The sequence below is a fragment of the Chlamydotis macqueenii genome, chromosome 12, assembly GCF_036417535.1.
Source record: "Chlamydotis macqueenii isolate bChlMac1 chromosome 12, bChlMac1.mat, whole genome shotgun sequence".
Lineage (NCBI taxonomy): Eukaryota > Metazoa > Chordata > Aves > Otidiformes > Otididae > Chlamydotis > Chlamydotis macqueenii.
In genome coordinates this window covers 7,439,427-7,460,220 of record NC_141567.1, presented here as the reverse complement: position 1 = coordinate 7,460,220, position 20,794 = coordinate 7,439,427, and the positions used below count along the sequence as shown (strand labels likewise).

General features: G+C 41.0%; 1 protein-coding gene across 1 annotated transcript in view; it reads right to left on the bottom strand.

The window, feature by feature from the left end:
• The window catches only part of AKAP13 (A-kinase anchoring protein 13), a 197,389-nt gene that overhangs the window by 41,228 nt on the left and 135,367 nt on the right, over nucleotides 1-20,794 (bottom strand). The window contains exons 11-16 of the mRNA XM_086756870.1: nucleotides 19,721-19,857; nucleotides 12,858-13,204; nucleotides 9,635-9,688; nucleotides 6,101-6,163; nucleotides 3,723-3,906; nucleotides 2,455-2,563 (exon numbers count right to left, since the gene is read on the bottom strand). Coding sequence (XP_086612996.1) covers nucleotides 2,455-2,563; nucleotides 3,723-3,906; nucleotides 6,101-6,163; nucleotides 9,635-9,688; nucleotides 12,858-13,204; nucleotides 19,721-19,857 — 894 coding nt within the window. The remainder of the gene's footprint in view (nucleotides 1-2,454; nucleotides 2,564-3,722; nucleotides 3,907-6,100; nucleotides 6,164-9,634; nucleotides 9,689-12,857; nucleotides 13,205-19,720; nucleotides 19,858-20,794) is intronic.

The following is a 20,794-nucleotide window of genomic DNA, read 5'->3' as shown; positions in this document are numbered from 1 at the left end:
GGCAACACTGGTTGCTTTCTTCTGCAATCTACTGTCTATTCCGACTACAAGTCAAGATGAACAATCGTACTTTACTGTAAATAGAACCATCTCCTCCAGCACAGTTCAATTCATCTTCCATTTCAATGCTTTTATTTATAGCAGTTCCTGGCTTCATAACAATGCTCCACACTGGAAATTTGCTATTCCAAAGCTGAAAGCAGTCTTCCGAACACTCCAGCCAACAGCTCTTGTGACCTCTCTCTATAAAATGCTGAAGGATTACCAGTTGTGAATGGCCACAGCAGCTCTTGGAACATCTGAGATACCAGATGGAGCGCAGGTTAGAAAGTCAGTCTTGGAAACTGCTCCTGTCTCAGTACACGTGACAATAAAGCGGAAAAACAAGAAAAAGTCCTCCACATGTTTATTAATTTGGATTTCATTTTTTAAGCTTTTGTGCAAAACATGTTGCTTCCTTCCCATTCAGACACATTTGCAGGGATCTGAGAATTTTTTTTTTTTAAACACCTACCACAAAATTAATCAAATGGAATGAAGAATTAACAGCTTTCCTAGAATTCACCTCCATGAATCAAATATTTATTCTTGCATAACTCTGAAGTATTCTGCTTCAATAACACGAATATCAAACCTAGGTGACACAAGACAGTTTATATGCTGAGGCCTTCTTGTAAAAGGCACTAAGCTGCTTCACATGTACTTATGGTCACAACTCGAGTAACACTATTCCTCTTTCAAAGGGACTGAGGAAGAATGAAGCAATTTACTGAAGTTTCCAAAGTCAGGAAAGTGTCAGAGTAGGGAAGAGAATCTGTAACCTAAATTTTCAAGGTGAGTAATCCTTTTAGACATTCACATCAACCTCCTCAAATGCATCGATTTTCAAAAACCACCTTCCTATAAAAACGAGGCCCTTCTGAGGTGTCGCAAATGAACTACTGTGAGAACAAAGCACACAGAAGCTTTAGTCATTTTCAACTTCAGTGTCCAAAACTCACATCCACTTCAGAACAGAAGACTAATCTTGCTATTTCTTCCACAGCCCCTCTAGATTGCTTACTGCATCTTTGCTTTTCCTTCCAGATGACTGTAGAAGATTGAATAACCAAATCTGTCTACCATCAGCTCAGGCCTTGACGATATTTTTAACATTGAGTCAGAAGACAAAGAAGAGCGGAAAGGTGTCAAGTTGTCCGATTCCAAGATGGAGGCACAAATCCTCTGCTGTCGCAATCCCCCACCGCGGGCCTGAAGGAAAGTCCCAAGGGGAAAGGGTGACGAGCCTCAACCAGCCAGGCTCTCTTTGCCGCCAAGAGTGTGTTTTCTGGGAGCTAACGGTGTTTGGTTAGCAACTGGATGCAATGCCAATAAATTGGTTGCTCAAAAAAAATAAAATAATGAAGGCCTTCAGCCCAAGGAGGAAAGAGGGTGTGCCATTATACAGAGCAAGAGTCCGTCTCTTCACAGCACAGATCTGCCAGTGTTTTGGTTACCGTTGCTGGGAGACATATCCGTTAGGCCACGTGCTTATTAATGATGAAATAACGATGGTGAAGAATTAAAAAACATATCCTACAATGCACAATCTTTGTGAGCTTCCTCTAGTGAGCCTCCTAAATGAATAAAATGTCTTCCTTTGTTCAGCTTTGCAAGGAAGAGGTATGTTAACAAAAAGGAAAAGATCAGAGACCACCGATTGACAAGACATGATCTAAAATGTCAATTCAGCTTCTGTCTGGCAATTTATAAAACGAAAACATTTGTAACATGGCCCTTCCTAAGCACATCCAGCTGCAGCCTTTTGAATGACTTTTTCAGCTGAAAGAATCAATTCAGTCAAGTTGCTAAATTAAGTGCTTGTTATCACTTCAATTAAGCTAAACTGAAAAATTTCACCTAATCATCTGTTATTATTTTCCTCAGCAATGAGATTCAATAAATTACACACAACTACCCCAAAACATTTAACTCAAAATAAATAGCAACAAACTCCCCCAAGGAGACCAAGACACAGATTCTCGAGTTTTTATATATCAACTTTCAAAAAGTCTAGAAGTAGAAAAATAAGATCTCAAGTGGAATTTACCTCAACATCAAAGAAATACATTCTGAAAGGATGCAAAATTCAAACTTCTTTTTTTAAACATAACAAACTCAGTAAGTCATAGTTTTAATGCCAATAATCTAATTAAGAAAAAAAAAAAAACAAACAAAAGAAACCTAACAGAACTGGAAATACCAAGGCTAACAGGGAAGAACAAAACATGGATCTAGACTGAACGAGTTCTGCCTTTCCACTCACAGTTCTGTGCAGCAGTGAAACATATATTTCACCTAATACAGGAAAGCAAGAGCAGGTACTAGCAAATTCTGCCTTGGGAAGGTAGCACAATATACTGAATCATACAGATGACAGAATGGATAAGGATAAGGGAAAATTGCGTTACTCACTGTCCAGCACTGGTTTACTAATTGACATTAGAGACATAGATTTGGCCAGTGGAGATGAAACAGCAGAAGAACAGAAATTAAATCCTTGCGGCTGCGATGTTTGATGCATCTGCAGAACAGAAAATAACCACACTGAGCAAATATGTCAAACACAACAGCACCATCCCCACTGCAGACTACAGCTCAGTGCTCACGTTTACTGGAATTCTGGCTTTCAAACAGCCAAAACTATGCAACAAACAGAGACTCTGGCTGCTTGATTTTCTTGCAAGATATTACTTGGATATTGTTAAGAAGAATATTGTTAATTGACTAATGGCCACTGAAATTACTGCTGTGATTCCAGCTCCTTGGTGTAACTAGACTGGTTGGTTCAACATGGTAAAAAAAAATCTGATGCTTAGCAGTGCATTCCCCAAAAATGCCATTACTCAAAGCAAGAGAAGACATGAGAGCCTTGACATTATAGCTCTTACAGGCCAGATCTTGTAAGACCTGTTTACTGCCTTGATGCCCAGCAGTGACCCTGTGAGGTAAACAGATTGGCTGGCTAATGATTCTGGCATGAACTCAGAAGATAGTATGGCTGAAACTTCAAACTCAGAAATCCAGGGTATTTATAGTATTTAAGAGTGTAATTGCTTCTTTAATAAAAATAAGCAGAGACTCTCATAATATTGTGGCCCATCTGTCCTTAAAAGCTATCAGACTTCTGCTCCAGAGAGATAGTTCTAAATTTTCCTAATATGCAATTAACATTTTACTTAACTGTCGCTTATAATGATGAGCCTTTTGATTCTGGTTATGCTTATGAAAGAAAAAAAAATTATTTTCCTCCTACTATATGAAAATAAACCTGAAAACTTTAACAGATAAATTACTACTTGGTATTTGTGTGTGTTCCAGGTCTGTAAAAGGCAGGATAAGCATTAATTGTGGAAGCCTCACACGACCTGCGATTGATAGTATCACTATATCCATGCTAAAAAGTTAATAATTTTTCCATGATTACTCATGCAATCAGTGGAAGAAAACTGGGAAGTTTCTTATTCTCCGCTCTACGAGTTCACCCATCAACCACATCACCCCAAAGAATCAAGCAGTGAATTTAACACGGGGGAAATTCCTCTGTGTTAAAGATGGAAGACCCTAATAGTATCACATGTGCAGAGTGGAAGCCTTCACAGTGAAACTGTGACTTGGGAAAATTACTTCAAAACATTGATGTAGCATTTTCTATAAATATAACAACAGTTGGACAGCTTTACCTGGTGATCGTAGTCTCTGATTTCCCCCTGCTCAAGTTCTTCAGAGAGCAAGACCAGGGACCCACACTGACTGCTGGCAAGCGGACTCCGTCCGAGGTCTTTGGAGCTCAGAGAGGAAGCCTCCAAGTTTGTAGAGGGCTTCTTGTTCTCACCAGAGTCTCCAGCAAGGCCTTCTAGGCTGTAACTGAAGAGAAACCATGGAGGTTAGATCCTGACAGACTCTTAGGGACCGGTGTCTTTCAGCACATAGCATCTTCAAGCGTAAAACACAAGGCAGTCACTGACTGAACTGTGCAGGGAAATGCTGGTGTTACTCCTCAGCATGCTACTTCTCAACGACCAAGTGCAGATAGCAGTGGAAGGATTTCTGTTTTCTTCATAGCAAATATAGCGGCACCTTCGTGCCTCTAATGAGACACACTAGTTTCTTGAGAGTGACCATTCAATCCCCTGGCCCATGGGCTTTCCCAGTGTTACAGCCACTCAAATGAAACTACCTCGTATAGCACAGTGCTGCCTGTCCTGGACCACCACCCCTCCCAGCAGCCGCAAAATCAGCTCTAGCCTGCATGTGATGTTCGTCTGCAGACACATCCTCTGAATCTATTCAGCATTTGCCACTGCACAAAGCTTCGGCAGTGATAATGTCCTTCTCTCTGCTAAAGTTTTTTCTCCTTTTTAATTTTTTTTTTTAATTCAATAAATGTTGTCTCCATCAGCCAATCAATCCTATTTTATCCAATGGAACCAGACGTAATCACTCAAAGCTAAACAAAATACCACACTTTTGCTTGCAGAATTGGTAGTAATAAAAAGCTTTGGCCAGCCTCAGTAGAGAGAGCAGCTGACAGAAAAGCTAATATACCCTCTTCCATCTGATACATCTTGGCCCTGATATTCTGCTTCTGACCTCTCTGCTCCTCATGCCCAAGCATCAACAAACCCACTGCAATGCCAGTTTGGGTTAACGTGCAAGCTTTACAGATTCACCTCCCAGTATGCGAGCACAACTCTGTGGCTAATGTTTGATTTTATGCACACAATGACCTGGCAGCTTGAAACAAGCCCTATCCTGGATATATCTCCTAACTTGAGGCTAAGCATGATATCTAAGTGACCAACAAGCTCGCATATAAGCGCACGAAAGGGAGAACACACTACAGATTGTACAGATTATTTAAACAATGAGAAGACCTTTAAATTCAGGTAGGTTTGCACAGCAGTGATTAATGTTCCACATTCCTTTAGAAGCATCAAGTGGCTGATAAATTGCAATAAACCTTAAATAAGATTTAGTTAATTTTGTAAAGACTTTCATGTTAGTTAATGAGAAAGAAGACTGATTGAGGCATTTATAATTTAATCTACTTTAGGAAGATTTTAACTCAACAATGTCTATCAATAGCAGGCATTACAAAGTTTATGTTAAGACACCTGCAAAGGTAAATCAATCCCATTTCTACCAATTATCTGAAACAGAGGAACATGTTTTTCTTGCATCTCAAAGTGGTAACAATGATGTTATAGAGTACAGAAGAAAAATCATGTTGTTTATTGTGACACAAACAGCTCAAAACTGCAAATATTAGATAGCCCCTTAAATACTCATCAGTTGGCAATACTGGTCTGTAACTGTTGGTTGTGGCATATAGAGCAAATATAATTAAGCCTGTAATAGGAAGGACAGATTGATTTCTTTCTCAATATCTAGTCTTCAGAAAAAGTTAAATAGGTCTACCCACAACCAGCAAGAACTGCCAGAAGAAATCAGAAGCTATAAAATCTGGGAGACTGGCTTCCAGTTATGCCAATTTGCAATATCAGGTAAAGATCTGACCTGCAAGCATCAATCCCAAGAGAAGACACAAGTTTTAAATGCCTGGGAAATTTTAATCTGTGGTTATTAGATTAGTTTTTCACAGGAAGTTTTACATTATTAGCTTCTTTGAAGAAGAAACTAGATCTTTCAATTTACAAAGAGCAAGTCTGTATGCACTTAAATCTTTTATGAGATCCGTCCAGAGCAAAGCGGCGCTGAATCACAGTTACTTTCATTTTGATTCTTTGACTGTCACAATCGTCATTATGATCATTGCTGCAGAAAAAGCACACCTTAAAAGAACCACAGAACAGAGCAGCTCAAACCAACAGTGCAGCTTCTTTAACGCTCGAGGCCAATGAAAAGCAGCCGCCACCTTCACCCGCACCCCGGTTCAGAAGACCCACTCCCAACACTAATTGCTGGAAAAGCAGATGAAGCAAACAAACGCGTGCACACTTCAGCCAGAGCAGCAGCGGAGAAGATGATGCACGAAAAGCTGACAACAGGGTGTTTGCAGTGCTCCTTTGCTGCTGCTGCACATTTATTTATACTGTACCTTCTATAAGTAAAGTCAGGACCCATGCCAATGAACTGTACACCAGAGGGACACCAGCTCAAACTAGGAACACCAAAAGAGGCAAAGAAAGGAAAATGGCTGTGATTATTGGATAGTTATGGAACAGGGGAATGTTAAAAGACTCTCACTCTTGAAAAAAAAGACAAACTCAGAAATGATGCAGTAACTAATTTATATTTCTGGCTGCCAGAACACAGCAGAGTGCCCCAAGTGACTGAGGTTACCACCGAACGGGTAGCAGACAGCCCGTGCTTCCCCCAGACCAATTCCATCAGCTGATATACAAAGTACTGGAGGAACTGCTCCTTGCAGGGAGGGATGTTTCTGGGGAAAACAGGGCTGAAACACACCAAAGCCAATTTTACGTAAGTAACCACACACAGCTGTTGTGTTAGTAACGGTAAGTGTTCTTCTGGTACCTCTCATCCCCAGATCAGAAAAAGGACTCCTTACAGATATTTAATTGTTTAAGTCTCCTCCACAGGAGTATTAATAACCTCAGGCTACACTTGAGAAAACTAAGAGGAGAGTTACTTTCTTAAATGCTGCACAGTAAATCAGTGAAAGAGGCTGGAAGAAAAAAATCAGGCTTATCTTACTATTAAGCTGGGATTAAACCAGAGTCCTTCAAATAGCACTTTAACTAGAAAACCTTTCAGCTCCCATACCCCAAGAGAGTCCCATGTTGCATCATGAAAGACATAAAAAACGCAAATATAGAATGCAAATATTTTGGTTGTCCTTTTAAATACCACTTTTGTTATTCTTTTCTCTGTCAACTCATGGCCCAATTGCAGGTTTTGCACACACAGATAAATCTTATTGTCAGCTATGTAATATAAAGGACCCCTAAATCCTGGAAAAGTTGTCCAGGAAACATCTGTCTGAAGGGAATTTTGCATCAGCACAGATCTGCCAGAGCAGCACTGCACAAGTCCAGCTCCCAGCCCCTGGCCTAGGATCCACACAAGGAGAGGACATGGCCAAGGCAGGCTTTACTGCAGGCCAGGCGCCTACGAAAAGGGCAGCACAAGTCTAAACATCCCCAGGCCAGGATTTATGAGTGCCAAAAACCTCAGAGGGCACAGAGGAAGGTTTAAAGCCACTGGCTGCATCATCCCACGTCAAGTCCTTGTATAGTTTCCACACACAGCACTACACTGGAAACATTCAGTCAGGGTTTGACAGTTGATGTTCAATGGCAGAGTTCAGATAATTGCTACCTGGTGTATTAAGGAGGTTAACTGTGTGAGGACACACCTGAAGTACCTGTGCTTTGCACCCCAAAGCTCCAGGTGTGCTTCACCAGCAGCTCTCAGCACAGTACCATAAGCATTCTTCATGCAGATGTACCTTCCCATAACACGCCAGGATTTCAAGTACTTTACCATCATCCAACTAAACCATGGTGGCAGAGGGAAGTATTAGTAGTAGTGGGCAGGGAGACTAAATACTTGTTTGAGATCATAAAATAACCAATTCCTGGCCACAGTAAACCCACCTCCACCATACATCTCCATATGTACTCGCAGGTTTGGGTTCAGCTCCCCACAGAGGTCAGTAAAACCCATCCAGTAGAAACTAGACGGAGAAAGTATCCCGAGGAAGACATCACATATGCTTCCTCTCTTTGGGCTCCCCCAGCCATCTGCTTGTGGCTCAAAGACTACTGGGCTTGGTGGACCCTTGGAGCTATGCTGATATTGACCTGTTTGCAAAAGTCAGTAATTCTTGTGTGGTCACTTAAGAAATGAAGAAGAGAGGATTTTAATTTTCCTCATTAAAGAAATGATGTAACATTTACAACAGATAATGCACTTCAGTAGGTTCAATGACTGCTGCTGTGTTACAGTGACATTCCCAAATGCTGAAACTGTAGAGCAGGGAGGCAGAAAAGAGGAGGGAGGGAAGGAGAGTAGCCATGCATACATGTAGGAGGAAGCCTGGTGTGGTGGAAGGTCTCAGAGACGGATAAAGACCTCTTGGCAAGGGCTGTGCAAAGCAGAGCCTTACAGAATTACAACCCTGCTGGGGAGCCACCCACAGTCTGTTGGCAACACCATAAAAACCCAACAAGATCAATACATAGCATGCAAAATCCCTTTATAGAAGATGAATTGGGGAGGGGGCACAAGAGCTATTACAGGCATCAGCCTTGTGGGACAGCGTAAACTGGTGGAATTAGTTTCAGACTGTTGCTCTGCAACTGGGGATAGAAAGGATGATACCAAGATGGCTGGGAGGCCAGAAAAAAAAAATAACAGAGAATGCTTATGAAAGAATTACCACACATTTCAGATATGACTAGGTATGTTAGATTGCCTATTTGAGACGTTCTCTTCACTCTAGAGAAAGCGCAGTGTTTCAAGATGTTATGACTCAAGGCTCCTCTGCGGGAGGTGTATTAGTATTCACAGACAACTGGTAAAAAGTGTTCATTTGCATCAGCTGAGGAGACGAGCACTGCACTTCTTCCTCCAGAGCAGAGTGATGCAAATAAAGTGGTTTTGTAGAAGTAAAAAACCATGTTCTTGTGCCTTTTTTTTTTTTTTTTAATTATTTTTGAAGAGCCCTCTCCTGCACTGTACAGCACTGCTCATATGGCTTCATTTATGCTGATGCATGGTAAGGCATGGTGACTTTTTTAGGAATAACATCATGGTAATAATTTTTCTATGATATTTTGTTTACACACACACAGATGCAACTCCATCCACTTCAAGGAAAGCAAAATCCTGAGTTAACCTGCCACAGGAGGAGAGGTAGCAGGCTGGGGAGATGAGAAGAGGTTGAACCACTGAAGGGGAGAGGTTAAACTTCTCTTTCTTTTTTTTTTTTTTAGCCTAAAAATGTGTAAGTGTGCACAATCCACGTCTGCTGTGTCAAAAATTAAGTGTCCTATTTTATGTTAATAGACAGTGCAAAGATTACGTGAGTGAAGATGTGTATCTGCATGATGAATGAGGAACTGAAAGTCTGCTATACAGAAGAAAAACACACACATGGAAGTACAGAAAAAAATACTTATTTTCTGGTTTTTAGGAAGATAGTTTTAAGAAACAGCAAAAGAGCAGAATTAAAGCCATTTAATTCAACCAGCTGCAGATCTGCAGAGTATTCTCCAGCTCTGAGATCTTGTCTGATGCATCCCCTCCCCAGGTGCCCTCCTGCAAACCCTGGCAGGAGTCTCTGATGTGCTTTAAATCCAAATTACTCGCAGGTAAACAACTATTTTAAGAGAACTCCAAATCTTACATATGGCAAAAGCCAACAAAATGATACCTGAGATTTCTCCAAGTTAGTTGCATATTGTCCTGGAGAAAATGGCTTGAGCATGTGCTTTGTGGGTCAGAAAAACTGCCCTGGGTCAGACTGGAGAGGGAAAGCAGCCAAGCAGGATGCACAGCTCTAATGCCAACGCTTCCAGAGGTACTACAGGTTTACTAACATGACAGTATGGAGTTAGTAGACATTCAAACACAAAACAGTTAGTTAGGTTAGTTGGCTTTGTACCTTCTCCTATGAATGGGATGCTTCTTTATACCATCCCCCAGAACTCGCATTGAACTGAAAATGAATCATGGAGAGTGGTCAGCAGCTTGAACGGAAAAAAAAATGAACAAATGGCAGCTGAAGGAATAATATCTCCAACAAATGAACAACAGAGGGAATGGACATACAGAGAAAACACAAAACTAAATCCTAAAGGAAGCAATAAGTCTCCCTCTTCTCTCCCGCTTTTACAAAGAAATTTGGGGTTTGGTAGCTTTTTTTGTATAGAAAAAAGGTTTTACAGGTATTGACCACAATGCCACTTAGCCGCTGCCAAAGCCAGGTCAGTTTAAAGTTTAGATAAGGACAAAGTGTTTGACAGACGCTGTTAGCAACTGTGGTTAACACCAGCTCCAGTTTTGCAGTGCTTAATCCATCAGTGAAAAATGCCAGGGTTTCCTTCCTCAGACCCGAACGGTAAAAACACTGCATCATTGTTGAAAGACAGGCATTTCAAACCCGCTATGAATGCCAGGAATTAACTGAAGGATGAACATCCTTTTGTGGCAGCCTTGTTAGTTTTCTTTATATTTTTAATACCAAAATGTACATAAGGATTATCCATGAAGCGCGTTTGAGGAGAGAGGGGAAGCAGAGGGGAACTGAGCATGATTTAACATTTTATTTAAGACGACTGTATCTTCTGATCTTTTCTGTGAATGAGCTTTTATGCTTGTCTCTCTTACAAACAGAAAACGTGTAATGCTGGCAAAGACCAAATCCTACAGAAGACTGATTTTTTTTCTTTTTTTTTTATTTCCATATGCTCCTTGGGCCTTCTATTAGGAGCTCTTTTTAACCTTCATCTTGCTACCTCTGCCATTAGGGGAAAGACTGTTTTTGGTGTGGACGGAGGCTGGACCAAGCTGCAAGCCCTTTGCAGGGGCAGGAGGCAACTCTTACAGCTCGGCTGCCCATGAGCCTGCCACCCCATTCCTCCTTCCGGCTGCACAGCCCAGTTCTAATCCTTGCGTTGGTTCTGGTGGCAATTACACTTCATTTGGTTCATTTTTTTCTTCATTTAGTGAGTGTAGCCTGCTCACCTATGGAGCAAAGAAGTGCCACAGGTGCCCAGAGGAGGAGAGGGAGCATGGACAAGGGGTGGTGGGAACAGCGCAGGTCCCGCCCATCAGCAGGACAAACCTTCGCCAAGGCTTGTGCTCTGTGTTACTTCACTTCAAAGGTTTGCAAGTCAAGTTACAATAAGGACTTTCCCCCTTTAAATGGAAAAGTATCTACTGCATGTGAAATAAATAAGAAAACAACCCGAATTTAACTGATTTGTATGGAAGTCACTTGTTTGGGCTTTCCTTCCTCAGTATTTGTTGTTGCTCACTAAGCAACCAGAATCTCAACATCACAACAGCCACGTATGAAAAGAACAAAGAAAGAAAAAAAAAAAATCCAAGCCCCAGATAATCCAAATTCCTTTGTAACAGAAGCATAAAACCAAACCAGAATGAAATCAGCAGCAGAGACCCACCCAGTTTTTCTATTTTAATTAACCTATGTGACAGCTACCCTTACATAGCGGCAGCTGTATCTAAAAACATATGATAATAATTACCGTTCCTTTAACTCCAGTTTTGTTACATTTACAATGAATGTATTTTTCCTTTTCAGAAACAGCCTCCAACATCTGACACAGGAGAATTTAACCCCATCTGTTAAGTGTTAGCAGTAATTGCCAGCTATGCAGTTTACTACTCTCAGAAATCCTTACATAACAGGTCCTACACTTAAAAATAAATCTCTTTAAATGAGTTTATAAGCTTATGGACTCATTCAGTCATAACCCTGCATGTATACCTTATGCTGACTCTTCTGTAGCTTTAAAAAGTATGTATTACTTTATTTATTTAAATACCACCTAGGGGCTACGAATGAAGCATAAAAAAGGTGGCAGTGGTAAATAATAGTAATAATAATAATAATCAACATCATGTTTCACCCTATATTACTTACAGGGTCCTGAATGCTTTTCAGTATTAGCTTTAAATTCTGAAGGGCCTACAATACTCCTTCAGTGACACTCACAACTCCTAAAGTGTAAAGGATGCACACATTTCTGATGGGGGGCTTCTGCCGCTCACTGGGTTATCCTAATGGGCCAGTAACAACTTCCCAGGAATCCGTTTGTCAGTGGCCAGCCTTATTTTAATGGTATCACAAAATGCTACAGCTCTGTTTGCCTTAAAAGCAGACCCGTGGCCATGAAGATGGCAGCAGGCAGCTCGGAGAGCAGTGCTGTGCTGCACGTATGGGCACGCAGCCTCTGTAAGCGGCAGGTCTACACCAGAGGGACAGGAGGATACAGCACCCCGACCCTGCTAAAATAACTGGCCATTCCTACTCTGAAAGTATCAAGGCACATTAGAAACACCAGCCAAACCTCCACTGCTTTCAGAACACGCAGGGCTGGACACCAAACGTCCAGCAGCCCACATGCTGAACGGTGCACAGCATGGTGGGGAATCCGACACCAAACACTTTACTGGTGCGCATTTTCCTTTACTTTATCTTTTTCCCCACAGAGATGGAGGGCTGAACACAGGACTTGGCACCAGCATTTACATACTCAGCTGGCTGCTACTCCTCTCCCTCTTGTATCTTCTGAAAGAACAGAAGAGAAACTTCATTTCTGAATCTTCCCAGGCTCCACTGGGGACATCGGTGGTGAGTTAGATGGGACTTACTCTCCATGAGAGACCGAGTTGGAACCAATTTCGTGAAGCAAGGACTGTCCATCTCACCACTATGCCAAATGAGGAGCCTTCACATCTTTTTTTTTTAAAAACCATGGAGCCTGTGCTATCAATACAATCAGAGCAATAATGGTCATGTTTATTTTGTGGTCAATGAGATTTAACGCTCCAGTAATTCCTTTAACAAAGCCCTTTGTACAGAAAGGGGTGGTGACAGTTCAAATGAAAGACCTGTCCCAAGGTATTTCCATTTGCCCTGGAAAGCTTGAGAGTACTGTAGATATTAAGTACTTTAATCCTGAAAGTTAACCTAAAAAAACCAAACAAACATACATTAGGAGATTGTCTTCACCCCTGTGACTGAAAAAGAAATAATCAGAAGTGACATCCTCAGTTCTCTGTTTTATCATGCTGAGCCCAAAGCTTAGATAAGTATGCACGAGTGGGTGCAAAGTAAATCAAAGCAGCTCTTCACTCACCTCCTCTGATTTATTTCTGCTTCATTGGTGGCGTTCTTCCCTGGCCCCCAGCTGTGTCGACGGAAAGGTGACAGTGGCCGCATGGAGTTTCGTAAGACTGAGGAATGAGCAGGCACATCCGTGATACTGTCCAGCTCCTCTTCCTTCTCTCCTCCCTCTGTGGCCACCATGTTGGTGCAGCTGCCATCCAGGCTGTGCCTGTCCTTGGGCTGGATGAAGTTCACTGTCGGTGGGAAGGGAAGGGAGGTGTCGCTGCCCAGGGATGAGTTCCTCTCTAGGGACATAGTGTCATCTGCAGAGGAACTGGAGCTGGTGACATCACATGCAGACTGCTCCTCTTCAGGCTGCTGTCAATAAGAAAAATTAAAAAAATATCGAAGTAGAATCATAGACTGGTTTGGGTTGGAAGAAACTTTTAAAAATCATTTAGTTCAACTCCTCTTCCATGGGCAGGGACATTGTTCACTAGACCAGGTTGTTCAAACTCCCATCCAATCTAACCTTGAATATTTCCAAGGGAGTGAATACATTTAACATTTTAAATAAATGCAAATACTTTATATTTCCACATGATAGTTGATAGCACAAGGCAAATTAACATCACAGAAGTGAGACTTTTTGCTCTGGTTTCAAAAGAGGTTGAAATGCTCTGCAAAGCAATCTCTTCCACCCCACAAGTCCCTGGTTGCCATAACCCTTGGCATCCAGCCCGGGTCCTCTGCCTGCCTTCCTCTCTCCAGTTCCACATTTGAACCGGCACAGCAAATCCCACCTCTCTCACCATTTCTGGCTGAACCTGTTACCAGTCAAGGTGCCATAAAACTGCCAAAGGTTCACCAGGTGTTAATGATGGAGAGCAATTAATGGGGAACTGGGTCATTGTGACTCCTGACAACAAAGTCCAGCCTCTCCTGTGTGACCTGGGATGGGTTTGTAGCTCTCAGCCAGGAGAACTCAAGGGCAACATATTTGTGGAGCACAAAAGGGACAGTTATTCGGCAGCAGAAAACAAACAAGAAAAAAAAAAAAAGAAAAAAAAAAAAGAAAAAAAAAAAGGAACAAAAAAGCTTAAATCCCCGTCCCCCACTACTTTCCGTTAAGCAAAAAGTTTGCAGCCCTTTTCAAATCCAACTGTAACTGAAAAATATCGTTCCACAGGATCGGCCTCCCTATATTACAGGTCTCAAGTCATTCTGCTGCTTTCTTGTTTAGTTTGCTCCAAAAGCAGTAAGTGTCAGCCAAACTGGTTCTCTCTGGCCACAGGCCACATGCTGACCGTACAGCCTAAGAGGAGCCCGTGCGTAGTCTGCGTTCCCCCGTGGCTAGCATAAAAACACAAGCATCCCTCTGACATCACCTTCAGTCTGAAACGGGGTTTGCCCCAAGGGACTGATGTGGGAAGTTTCAATTTATTCTCCTGCAGAGCCCTGTGCTGTATCATTTTAAATAATAATAGGCAGAATGATCTGTCAGACCATATATAATAAGACCATTCAGCAAAGCCACAGCGGTTAATTGCCTTCAAAGAGCAGACTCGGTGGGTCTCAGCAGAAGCTGAGCGCTCAAGGAGCTGCAGGCTGTCAGCTCTCATTTGGCAGAAGACAACGCGCTACAGAATCCCCTTCCTAGAAGGGAGAGATGAGCATCAAAAATCACACAGGACAGGACGAAGGGGAGCGGTGCTGCCCCGCAGCAGTCCTCACCCCGGATCTCATCGCCCTGACTTCTCCCAAGCCCAAGCAGCGTTAAACGCTCCAGGCACTTTTGCTTCTCTGTGCATTTTCTAACGGGCAACATTATAAGCTAAAAGCTTCTTGTTAAACAGAATAAAAAGAAACCGAGATGTTTAAAAAGTATTCCAATCAAATATTTCACTATTTAGAGGGAAGCTCTGTTTCAAGTTTGGCTATTTTTTATTCTTATTTCAGTTTAACAGGTACACAATAATGTTCCTAAGGTGGTTTAAATAAATGCTGTCACACTATTTCCCCTCTCCCATCCATCAAAGAAAAAAGAAAAAAAAAAAAGACAGCATGCACAGCACAATACCAAAATACAATATGCTTTTAAAATACAAAATAATTACAAAACACACTGAAATTTATATCCCTCCAAAAGCATTAATTTCAGGGTAAGGAATGTCAAATATTAATGGTGAATTTGTGTAAATACTTTAATAGTAAACTTATACAGTATTGGATTTGACACATATTTAAACAGAAAGTGTAGGTTAAAACAAGAGAGCACTGAAATGGATGCCCTGTAAAGTTTTTGATGACGTTTGGCTTTATTAAAGATAATCTGATACTTGTGTGAGTCATGATGAGAGCTTACCGAATTGCTTAAATCCAGACAAATTAAGTAGTCATTATGTGGATAATACTCCTTCGGTAAAGGAAACAGTCTGCTTCACTTTTCCAAGACACAGGAAAATATTCTTAGACATGATGGCAGCACGGCAGGAGGAGGGAGGACTACCCGCCAGCTGTACCATGGAAGGACGGCACAGTCTGGAAATGTTAGATTTGGATGCAAATCTAGCAACAACAGTGCAGAACATCAAATTGTGTTGGGAGGAATTAGAGTAAAAAGAGGAAATTTGTTTCCCAGATGAGAATATCGCTCCAGTTTAAAATGCAGAATAAAAACCGCTTCCCTAGCGGGGAAGATTTAGGGTTTCTATCGTCAAGTGCCGTTCAAAGAAGTATTTGAAAAATGGGAAATATATTTGGTCCATTTTAACTCCCACCCTGAGCACCAGACTGACTACAGAACACAATAATAAATTCCCTTGAACTTGTAGTCCATGCTTATTCCTCTAAAAATGTTCTGCTTTCATTTAAATGATTTTTTTTTTAAATAAACAAAGCAAAATAGTTAAAATGAAAGTCCAGGACTCTGTCTGCACAATGCCAACTGTGGCTGACACACCTAACAAACATCTATACTGTAGCCACCTCTGCAAAAAATTAGCTATCTGGCCAAATGCCAGTAAATATGCATTGCTCTTTAATCCTATTTGAGTATGAAAATACTCTGTTTTCAGAACAGAAATGGTTCTCTAATGTGTTCATTTCCTATAGGAAAAACGAAACATTAAAGAAATATTAATTTTCTTCAAGTTAGGCTTGCTGCACTGCACCTCAATGAATTCAGCCCTTAACTGTGCCCATCAAACTCCTGGCTGCGAAGAGCCTTTACAGACACATAGTAACGGGCATTTTGTTTGCTCTCAGAAACTGTACTTGGTGAGAAGCTAGTAAGAAAAAATGAGATAAGGCAAAAAAAGTGAGTTTTCTGAGAAAGAACTTATGTACTTCCTCATGGATAGGGATAAAAGAAATCAGTAGGATGATGGGGTACAAGATAACTACTTCAACTAAATCCCTCCCTCTGTAGGAGGTCTTGATAAGTGGAATTAAAATGTTATTTCAATCATTTTCGTGATGACAACACACAAAGCGCTGAGACAGAAACTCACTCTGTCCCTTTATCTTCCATGTGACAAAGACAGTAAAGGTGCTACAGTATTTAAAAAAAGAAAGAAGATTTTAAAAAATTAAACCTTGGCATCCTGAAATTTATTTGGGATATGCTTTCACTAAAGGAGTCAACGTCTTTGGTTGGCTTGATACATAATCCAGCAGTCTCATTTTTTATTTGGATTTGCCTATGGCTCCAGGCTCCCTAAAATTAACCTCAATAGTGTCCTCTCATTAATTATTTATCATAACTTTTATTATTTAGAGTGGAGGAGTCTTCCCCTGGTGAAAGCCTCTCTCTTCAAACTTTTATTCCTTTGTGTTTGCTTGTTTTGCGTGATTGATGGTTTGTTTTTTTTTTTTAAGAAACAATAATTCTGAACAATAAATGCAAAATATTGCCATATTTCTGTATTTCCTTGAGCAAACCAAAACAAAGGCAGAAATCAAGGGGTTGAGTTGCAACTCCTTCCTTTGACAATGACCTGTGGGTTCCCGACTTCCCAAGGGCCTCTTGTGTGAATCATCTCCCAAGAGGCACATTAAAATCTTCCCAGTATGCTGAATTTCGGTGGCAAGTTAAAAGTTAAGATGAGCAAAGCGTATGGACTACGCCCCAGGACACTGCCAGATGATTGTGAGAAATGACCTTACGCAGCATTAATCATTCAAGGAGGGTGTTGCAAAGCCTGCCCAGATGGCTGGCTGAGACAGAGAAGGAAAAGCAGGATGATGAGGACATGGGAATGAAGCGCTGACGCAAAAAAAAATAAAACATTTTGCTGAAGCCTTAGACCTAACGTTGGAAGCAATTTCTGGATTTCAGTGACAGTCTCTAAAGTCTGAAAAAAACAAGTCAGGTTTTCGTGCTACAGCTCTCTGACCTCGACAGCTCATGTTGCAGCTCACTATGTGTCCTTCAAAAAAAAAAAAAAAAGAAAAGAACAGGAAAAAAAAAAAGACACAAGCACAGGACTTGGTAAGGAGAGTAAGCACTGAACACCAGAGACAGTTTAAGGTACCTGCAGGTTTTGTGACCCTGCAGACCCCAATTCTTCATGGTCCTTGGACAGAACCAAGACTTAAGCTCTCTGAATTTCAAGTGACACCTACAAAAGCAGCTCAAAGACCCTGAACAGACAATGGTTTGTACTTCCTAAATTTCTGCTAATGTATTAAGCAGTTAACAGAGGAGGAGTGATTTATACAATAAAAACCAACTCCTAACAGAAGAAAGTTCAACTCCTGCTCCATACAAAGGGGAAACAAGAACAACAATCATCATCATGACACGGAAAGGTTTGAGATCCTCTTTTTGTTCATAAACATGTTCTCTCTCTTCCCAATTTGATATGGAAACTGTACTATTTAACAGGCTTATAACTAACCAACTATAACCAAGACATGTCTTATTTTTCAGAAGAAAGATTAGATCCAGCACTTATTTCAGTGGTTATTAAAAATACTTATAACTTGCATTTCTACCAGCTGGGCTCAGTATTCTTAAAAACAAACAAACCAGCCCACAAACAAACAAAAAAAAGACAACTGAATGAGCTCACAAAACTAAAGTAGCATCTCTGGTCCTTCTAGACATATTTGTAGAAAAGGTACTCAGATATTTCTGAGAAAGGAGACAAGGCATCAAGTTAGCCAGCAAAGCAGAGACAAAAAAAGCAACCAAGGTTGAGATTAGCTTTGAATAACTTCCCAAACTCAACTCAGGCATCTTTTGAACCCATTAATAGACAAAGTCTGCAATCTACCCCATAAAAAGAACAATGCAAAGGCTGCCAAATTAAGAAATTCCCTTTCTATAAAGAAAATTTCCTCCCTCTGCCTGCTCTCCACAAGCAACTGAAGATCTGCTTTCCCCACTACCTCCTCCTCTTCTCTGCAGCATCCCTACCTATTAAGTTTTAATTTTTGTTTCGTGTATTTGGAGAAGCAAATTTTCCACATAAGAAAGGGAAAAAGCTAAAATTCTGTATAATATAAAATGTACTGTGTTCCCACAAGACTCTTCTCCCACGCATACCCAAACAAGCATTAAATCAGGCTCAAATGGCAGTCGGCTGTCATAATTTGTGCCACTCTACACGAGAAAACTGAAGACAGTCTTCTGCTCTGCCAAACAGCCTTATATTCTCACAATCCAGTGTCTTGCATGTCTTTGAGAGTAAGATGGGAAAGGGTGAGGCTGGTGAGCTCTGTGCCCTACCACATGCATTAAGGATGACTTTACTGTTCATTTATAGCACATGAGATCACTTAGCCTGGGTTGTGGTGTTTCCCGTCCCGCTGGAAAATATTCACCATCATCTGATTTGATTTAAGCAAACAGAATTTTGTTTCATTAAATATATTTCTCTGAAAGCAAGTGTGAAACCTACTCTGAAAATTTAGTTTTTCTATGCCTGCTCAAACAGGTAAGCTGGAGCTGAACCTAAGCGTGGGATTTCATGGAGCTGAGACTAACGTGATGGCTGCTCTACCAAAAGTTCACATCACCTTTGCTTCTGCACCACTCTGTTCTTTCCAAGGGCTTTTTCATCATGTACTTATGGCAAGACAATTCTTAAAAAGCAAAACCTAATCACCCTCCAAATAAATCCAGGCTGCTCTGATGCAGACAGCAAAGACCGATGCTGAAGGGAGGCAACCTCTGTTCAGGAGGCTTCTCTGGATCTCAGGTCTCACCCACTCCACCTTCCCCTTCTCAGTCGTGAGCAACACAAGGGGCACAGGGATGACTAAGGTTAGTAATGACTTCTGTTGTTGATTTTAAGCAAACCTGAAAACATTTTCCTTCTACTTGCACGCAAAACAGAATTAGAGGTACGTCACCTAGGCAACAAAACTATTCATTGGAATTGGCGTAAAGTATTTAGAGTGAGTGTTTCCTTCCTATCCAGGGAGTGACACCAAATTTAAAGAAAAACACTGGTTCCTCTGAGAATTACAGTATATTATTCTGAAGGTATCAGTGCAAAGGTCATAGTTTGCTGGAGAAAAGCTCTCTGTTCCGTCAGTTAAAGATGGCTTTCATACCATCTGTGCAATCCCTAATGACCTTGCAAGAAAATCCACATTTCCAACTGCTCATCTAGTGTCTGATTTACTTTTGGACAGTCAAAATTGCTTTCATCTTTTTAACATCAGGGGCTGCACAGTTTTTGGAATTCTGCTGTAAGTAAATACATCCCTCGTGTTGCCGCATCGGAAGAGAGGACCAGATCCTTCCCATCTATTCTGTTCCAGGATAATTGCTTCCAGGTTTCTAATTCACCAGTGAAACCAAGACGATCTGCCTTTGCAGTACGGGTTTATCAAAACAGGACTTAGAGCTCTTTTAACCATATCCCAACCAGGCTTTCCTACCTTTCCAAAGACAAGGTCTTCCATCCCATCACCAGGCAAAGGGAAAAGGTCAGACTCGCTCCCAGACTCTCTTTTAAGGACACCTTGTGACGAGGCACAGACGCTGTTCAGCCCATCCTCCAAGAAGTTCTCACATTCTAGCGGAGCAAAGCAGAGAGTGACGGTCCGATACGTTCTGTAGCACCCATACATCCAACTGACACAGGCTCAGTAAATTCAAGGATTTAAAACAACAGTAAACACAGCTTTAGAAATTGTCTTCAGCTCCCAAAATCATGCCTGCAAATTTTCAAACCATTTATTCAAGAGTTTAAAACTCCTTTTTAATGCATCATGGAAGTACACGGTGCAAACAGGAATTCTGCATTAAACAGCCATATGTGCTTGTAGCTTGAAGCGCTGATAAACACGCTATGTATCAGGCACCCCACGCTGAGCATAAAGGGTGTTTCCCATCGACTGCAGCAACTGCAAAATTAGATTTATATTCAATAAATGTAGAAATATAACTTGACAATATTTGCTTTCTTTCTCAATTAAAACAAATCAATTATCTCTAAATGCCATTTAGAGAGGGGACAATTATTTCATTCCTTCTTTTATACTTCTCACTGAAAAAAAAACACTTATATGACTCTGATGAGCTTTACATTTTTAACATTCAACAATAAAGTGTTTTCTAAAATTCTCAAGCTTTCATAACGCTTGACATCGAAATACAAGCATATTGCATCTCTTTTTTTTCCAAAATGCTTCCAGCTGCTTATATCAGGGTGATGAGCAGCACAGAAACAGACAGCAGCCACGGAGAAAGCCCTTCCTTTCCAAAAACCTTAACAGACATGGATTTGCATAAAAAATGTCTGTATAGCATTTCATTTGTTCAGCCTTCAGGCAAAGGTATTAATGACAATTTTGGCAATAACTGAACATTCCTTCCTCCCAGCTCAAAATATTTTCTGTTTATTATTATCTTTTTTAAAAAGAAAGGTGTTATTTTGCAACCTGCTTTAACTAAACAGATGTAAAACACGCTTGGCTCCCTCGAGAGGAGCCAGGGCAATGAAATGTTGG